The sequence below is a fragment of the Malus domestica genome, chromosome 06 (genome assembly GCF_042453785.1).
Source record: "Malus domestica chromosome 06, GDT2T_hap1".
NCBI lineage: Eukaryota > Viridiplantae > Streptophyta > Magnoliopsida > Rosales > Rosaceae > Malus > Malus domestica.
The window spans coordinates 25265772-25271916 of NC_091666.1; the positions used below are offsets into that span (position 1 = coordinate 25265772).

The 6145-nt window shown below is 38.5% G+C and overlaps 1 protein-coding gene and 1 long non-coding RNA gene across 2 annotated transcripts; both read left to right on the forward strand.

The window, feature by feature from the left end:
- Window positions 1–543: 543 nt before the first annotated feature.
- On the forward strand, window positions 544–4097 carry LOC114825472 (uncharacterized). Its single transcript, XM_070823249.1, has 7 exons — window positions 544–920; window positions 1035–1226; window positions 1323–1669; window positions 2059–2147; window positions 2596–2883; window positions 3354–3655; window positions 3752–4097. The coding sequence occupies exons 1-7, from the start codon at window positions 544–546 to the stop codon at window positions 4095–4097; spliced, it is 1941 nt and encodes a 646-aa protein (XP_070679350.1).
- Window positions 4098–4871: 774 nt separating this feature from the next.
- LOC114825336 (uncharacterized) lies at window positions 4872–5588 on the forward strand. Its single transcript, XR_003773986.2, has 2 exons — window positions 4872–5213; window positions 5307–5588. It is a non-coding gene; the product is annotated as an uncharacterized lncRNA (long non-coding RNA).
- The last annotated feature ends 557 nt before the right edge of the window (window positions 5589–6145 follow it).

Below are 6145 nucleotides of genomic sequence, written 5' to 3' on the forward strand. Positions count from 1 at the left end.
AGTACTTTATACATTAGAGACAGCAAGGGGGGATTTGAATTTGGAAGTTTATGTAAGCAGAGAGTATTCTCATGGCAGCAGGGAGAGGTAGAGGAAAGAGAGGTAACCATGGTCCAGAAAATCACAGGGATGAGAGAGACGACGAAATTCAGGAGTTGCGACGACAAGTTGAACGACTTACCTTGCAACTTGAATGCCAAAATGCTCACAGCGAGCATAGAGGATCAAGTCAAGGTTATTCAAGTGATGAATCTGACCAAAATTCGTTTGGCATACGTGAAAGAGGTCGTGCGAAAAGATTCACCCATGACTTTGACACAATCAAAATTGATTTGCCAGAGTTTCATGGTCGGCTAATTCCTGAAGAGTTTCTTGAGTGGCTTAGTGCCATTGAGAAGTTTTTTTTACTATGAAGACATACCTGAACATCAACAAGTAAAGTTGGTTGCAACAAGACTTCGTGGCTATGCATCTACATGGTGGGATAAAGTTCAAGAATTGTGGCTACGTAAAGGAAAGCTTAAGATTTCTTCTTGGGAAAAGATGAAAACAAGATTGAAAGAGAAATTTCTCCCACCAGACTTCACTCAATATAGTTTTTCACAATTCAACAACCTTCGCCAAGAAACTAAGAGTGTTGTGGAGTATACCGAAGAGTTTTACAAGTTGTCAGCACGTAATGATATCCAAGAAACTGAAGAACAACTCACTGCAAGATACATAGGGGGATTAAGACCTCAGATTCGTGATGAAGTCGAGATGCATAGAGTTTGTAGGGTTAATGATGCTTATCAATTGGCTTTAAAAGTGGAGGCTAGACTTGCTCATACTAGTACTAGAAGAGCTGCAAATTTTCATAGCTTTTATCCATCTTCTAAGGGTGAATCTTCTCATGGCTGGATCACCAATGGAAAAGCTAAGTATGAAGATAAAGGTCATATTAAATCAGCTCCTACAAATTATGGTGTAGCTACGGGAAGTTAAAGAAATAATATCAACAACTCTGGTTCTTGTTTCAAGTGTGGCCAAACCAGTCATCAATACAAGAGTTGCCCGAAGCGGCAAGTTGATACACGAGTGGCTCTTGGCTATGAAGACAACGAGGTTGAATACTTTAATGATTCTATTCAGCCCAATTTTGATGAAGACAATGATGTAGAGCGTGAAGAAATTGAACCTGAAATTGGTGAAACTTTGGTGATTCATCGAGTGTTTTCCACTCTCAAGTCAGAATCAAATGAAGACTGGCTCTGATCAAGCATTTTCAAGACACGTTGCAAATCTCATGACAAGGTGTGTACTCTTGTAATTGATGGTGGCAGTTGTGAAAATATTGTTTCTCAAGACATGATAGATAAACTAAAGCTCCAAACGGAGCCACGTCCACGACCTTATCGAATCGCGTGGTTCAAGAAAGGAAATGAGGTAAAAGTTTCCAGGAGATGTCTTGTTTCATTTTCAATGGGGAAGAATTACAAGGACCAAGTTTGGTGTGATGTAGTTCCTATGGATATTTGTCACATACTCCTAGGAAGACCCTGGCAATTTGATAGACGCACTACCCATGATGGTCACAAAAACAACTATACCTTTAGAATGGGAAAGAGTGAGATTGTTCTCTTACCTAGCAAGGAGGAAGAAGCTATTCCAAAAATCCAGCAAGAGAAGGGTAACCATTGCCTTACTTTATCCAAATTCTTAAAAGAGAGTGAAGACACATGTATTATGTATATATATTGGTTGCTAAGGAAGTAGGGAAATCTACAAATGTCCCTAGAAAAGTAGAGCTTGTCTTGGACGAATTCAAAGATGTTATCCCGGATGAGTTGCCTAGTGGTCTTCCCCCACTTAAAGACATCTAGCACCAAATAGATTTTATTCCTGGTTCAAACCTTCCAAATAAGGCTCACTGCCGCATGAGTCCTAAAGAGCATGAGGAGCTAAAACGACAAGTTTCAGAATTGCTTGAGAAAGGTTATATCAAATAAAGCATGAGTCCGTGTGCGGTACCAACTTTGCATAATCCTAAGACCGATAACACATGGCGTATGTGTACAGACAGCCATGCTATCAATCGAATCACTATCAAATACAGGTTCCTTATTCCGAGGATTGATGATATGTTCGACATGCTTGCTGGTGCCAAAGTATTCTCTAAGATTGATCTTCGAAGTAGGTACCACCAAATCCGAATTAAACCTGGTGATGAATGGAAGACTACTTTCAAAACTCGTGAGGGCCTCTTCGAGTGGCTTGTTATGCCATTTGGGCTATCCAATGCCCCGAGCACCTTTATGAGGGTAATGAATCAAGCACTGCGTTCTTTCATTGGTAAATTTGTCATTGTCTACTTTGACGATATACTCATTTAAAGGCTATGTTAACTGTTTTGAGAAAGGAAAATCTTTATGTGAACCTCAAGAAGTGTTCCTTCATGACCGAAAGCCTAGTTTTCCTAGGCTTTATCCTAACTTCTACAGGCCTGAAAGTGGATGAAGAGAAAATCAGAGCTATCCCATACCAAACAGCTTGCAGGATGTAAGGAGCTTTCATGAGTATTCCACTTATGATCTGGAATTCTATTCCATTGTTCAGTCACTTCGTCATTGGCGACCTTATCTTATTCAAAGGGAGTTTATCTTGAATTCTGATTGCGAGGCTCTCAGACACATTAACAACCAAGGAAACTTGAATAGAAAACATGCCAATTGGGTTGCATTTCTACAAGAGTATACTTTTGTAATAAGGCATAAAAGTGGGAGATACAACCAAGTTGCGGATGCTCTTAGCAGACGAGTGTCACTTCTCAATACCTTCCATGTTCAACTGGAAGGTTTTGACAACATTAAAGCCATGTATGCTGGTGATACTGATTTTGGGGAGGTTTGGGAGTTTTGCAAGGACGGACATCATAAGGATTACCTTGTCCAAGATGGTTTTCTTTTTAAGAGAGCATGTAAGTGCATTCCTAAATGCTCACTTCGGGAATATATAATTAAGGAGCTGGATATGAGAGGTTTAGGTGGGCATTTTGGGAGAGACAAGACAATATGTCTTGTAAAAGATAAGTATTATTGGCCAACAATCTATAGGGATGTGACTCACTACGTGAAAAGGTGCAGAATTTGTCAAACATGCAAAGGTCAATCATAGAATACTAGTGGTACACCCTCTTACCACCTCCCAATGCTCCATGGGAGGATATTAGCATGGATTTTGTGGTTGGTTTGCCAAGGACTCAAAGAGGAAATGACTCCATCTTTGTTGTTGTTGATCGCTTCTCCAAGATGGCTCATTTTATTCCATGTAAGAAGACTATGGATGCCTCTTATGTTGCTGATTTATATTTTAAGGAAGTTGTTAAATATCACGGTATTCCAAAATCTATTGTTTCAAATAGGGATACCAAGTTCCTTAGTCCTTTTTGGAGACACTTGTGGGGTAGGTTTGGCATTAATTTGATGTATAGTAGTGCTTATCACCCTCAAACCGATGGCCAGACCAAAGTGGTTAACAGAACATTCGGCAATCTGCTCAGAGCATTGGTAGCCAAGAAACCAAAGCAGTGGGACATGACTCTTTCTCAAGCTGAGTTTTCCTATGATTACGTTGTAAACAGTTATACCGGAAAGAATCCTTTTGAGATTGTTTATGGGTGAGCTCCAACACATTATCTTGACCTTGCTCCCATTCCAAACTCTTCATTACCAAAACTGAAAAAGGTTAAAGATTTTTCTGTATCCATGGCCAGAATACATGAAGAAGTGTGGAAGAAGCTTGAACACAGCAATATCAAGTACAAAGAAGCTGCAGATAAACATCGCCGCGTGAAGAAATTTGATGGAGATGATCTAGTGTGGGTATATTTGAAGAAAGAGCGTTTTCCTGGTGGCTACTATAATAAGCTCAAAGAAAAGAGGATTGGTCCATGCAAGATCTTGAAGAAAATCCGTGACAATGCTTATAGGGTCGAGCTTCCACCGGACATAAACATTCACCCAACTTTTAATGTTCGAGACTTGTCAGAATATCATGGAGAGTTGGGTTCAAACTCGTGCCATCAATGTAGTTTGGTGGCTGGTCCAAATTCGATTTAATACTTCCTAGTAACTTGATTTCCTGCAAGTGATGTTTTAATTAGGAATTGTGCTATCATTTAATAATGGTCATTTACTATGCTATAATGGGTTAGGAACTTGTGTTTGTAATTATTATGGTTGCTGGCTAGACTCTCTAAGTACTCAGAACGTTAGAGACAGCAAGGGGGGATTTGAATTTGGAAGTTTATGTAAGCAAAGAGTATTCTCTAATTGTTCTTTTAAAGTTGTATTCCAGATTTCAGTAAAGTCCTTTCTCTATTACCAACCTTCCTTAATTGGCCATCCTTGATTTGTTTAAAAATTAATCAAGAATTCATAAAGATAATTCTTTAATTAATTTCCGTCAAATATCGAGATATGTCACTCTTAATGATTTGTCTAGTTTTGATGAGTCACATGTCATGTATACAATTTGTGAGACACACAATGCATGTCACATAAGCCCTAGCACGTTGAGATTTTAATGTGCGGGTGCATATTTACTTCAATGGAAATTTTGATGCTTAGAGTTATTGAATAGCATAAGGAAATTGTTGTCTTTTCTAGACTTGTTTTCGACAAAAATTGAATGTAAAATCTCTCACTTACAAGTAAAGAAAAATACTTCTAAACCGTAATATCAAGTGATAAAGAAAATCATGATGCACTCTTCTTTTTCTTCTTATTATTTTTTAATTATAGAAGAGTACTTAATAACATTTTAGCACTGAAAGAAAAGAGGTTTAATGTTGAATCTTGATCAGTATAAAAGCTAAAACACCATAACCAAGTGTTGTCTTTTGCGTACCAAAATGAGTAGCTCTTAAGTTGAAAATGAAACTTTCTCTCCGCTTGGGAGATATGCTCACAGTCCATTTTCGTATTCGCCAACTCTAGCTATGACTGGGGTCGGTGGCAATTTTATTTTATTTATTTATTTTTTTTTTGTCTGCGAAATTTCTATCTCTATGTTGTATTTTTCCCCTTCCTCTCAATCTCGATCTTTGTTCTTCACAATCCATCGGTGTCCCTCTTCCTGGACCATCTTCACTTCGATATGTAGTCACTACTAATCGCGATTCGTTGCGTTTCTTTGATTTGGTGTGTAGAGTTCCAATGTTCTCACCGACTCAGGTGTTCACAACATCACTACCTTTTCTCTATCTGCCCTTGTTGGCAATGTTCCTTGTGGACTTTCACGGGCTTGATGGCTAGTTTTTTTTCCAGTTTGTGGATGCGATCGAAGAGTTGTTCTTGGATGGAGGTGCGATCGGCGAGGAGATGCTAGGTTGGGAGCGTGAGATCTAGCGGGTCAATGCAATGACATGGAGGCGGTTGCAGCAGCTGTCTCGGGTTTCTTTTCGTTTCTGTCTAGTCTGGGCTCAACTCTTGTTTGGGCTTTTGTTGTTAGTTTGATAGGTCCAATTTTGTATGAAAATTTCTGTCTTTGGGCCTTTTTTGTAAATTTGTGATGTTAGTAATAATATTTTCATCCGGGTATGTGGCCTAGATCTTGGTTGTTTACCACCAAAAAAAAAAAAAGTTGCTCTTTTGTTTCACTTTAAGAGATAGTTTAATTTGGTTGGATTAGCTTAAAAAGTTACATAATTTGGTGAAAGAGATGCTTCCAACTAAACCATGTCCATTGTATATGATTGAATCACCCAAGTATCAAGAATGCAGTTTGCCATTGGGTTTGGTGTCTTGTGAAAAGAATATACCTTTTCGTTGCAATAGAGCTTAATTTTCACTTAAACAAATGTGGTGCCTAGACATGTAAACGGGTTTGATTTATCAAGTTTGGACCGGGTTCAATCCGACCCGTGAAGATAACAGGTCACCTGAACTCAACCTGTTAATCTAATAGGTCACCTATTCGTCCGTTAACATTTTTTTTTTTACTTTTCGCATTCCAATACAACTACTCATATTAACTACAAGGATATATAAAAAGGTGCTGACTTGGATATATAGAAAAATGGGTACTGACCTTGATATATAGTGAAAGGGGTGCATATCTAAAAGGGGCCGTTTTGATACAGATGTCTAGCTTTTAAAATTTTGAG

Coding starts and splice junctions, on each gene's coding strand:
- LOC114825472 (XM_070823249.1), top strand. CDS start 544: ATGAAAACAAGATTGAAAGAGAAATTTCTCCCACCAGACTTCACTCAA. Junction 921..1,034: donor ATCACCAATGGAAAAGCTAA/GTATGAAGATAA, acceptor TGGCCAAACCAG/TCATCAATACAAGAGTTGCC. Junction 1,227..1,322: donor CGAGTGTTTTCCACTCTCAA/GTCAGAATCAAA, acceptor TGATGGTGGCAG/TTGTGAAAATATTGTTTCTC.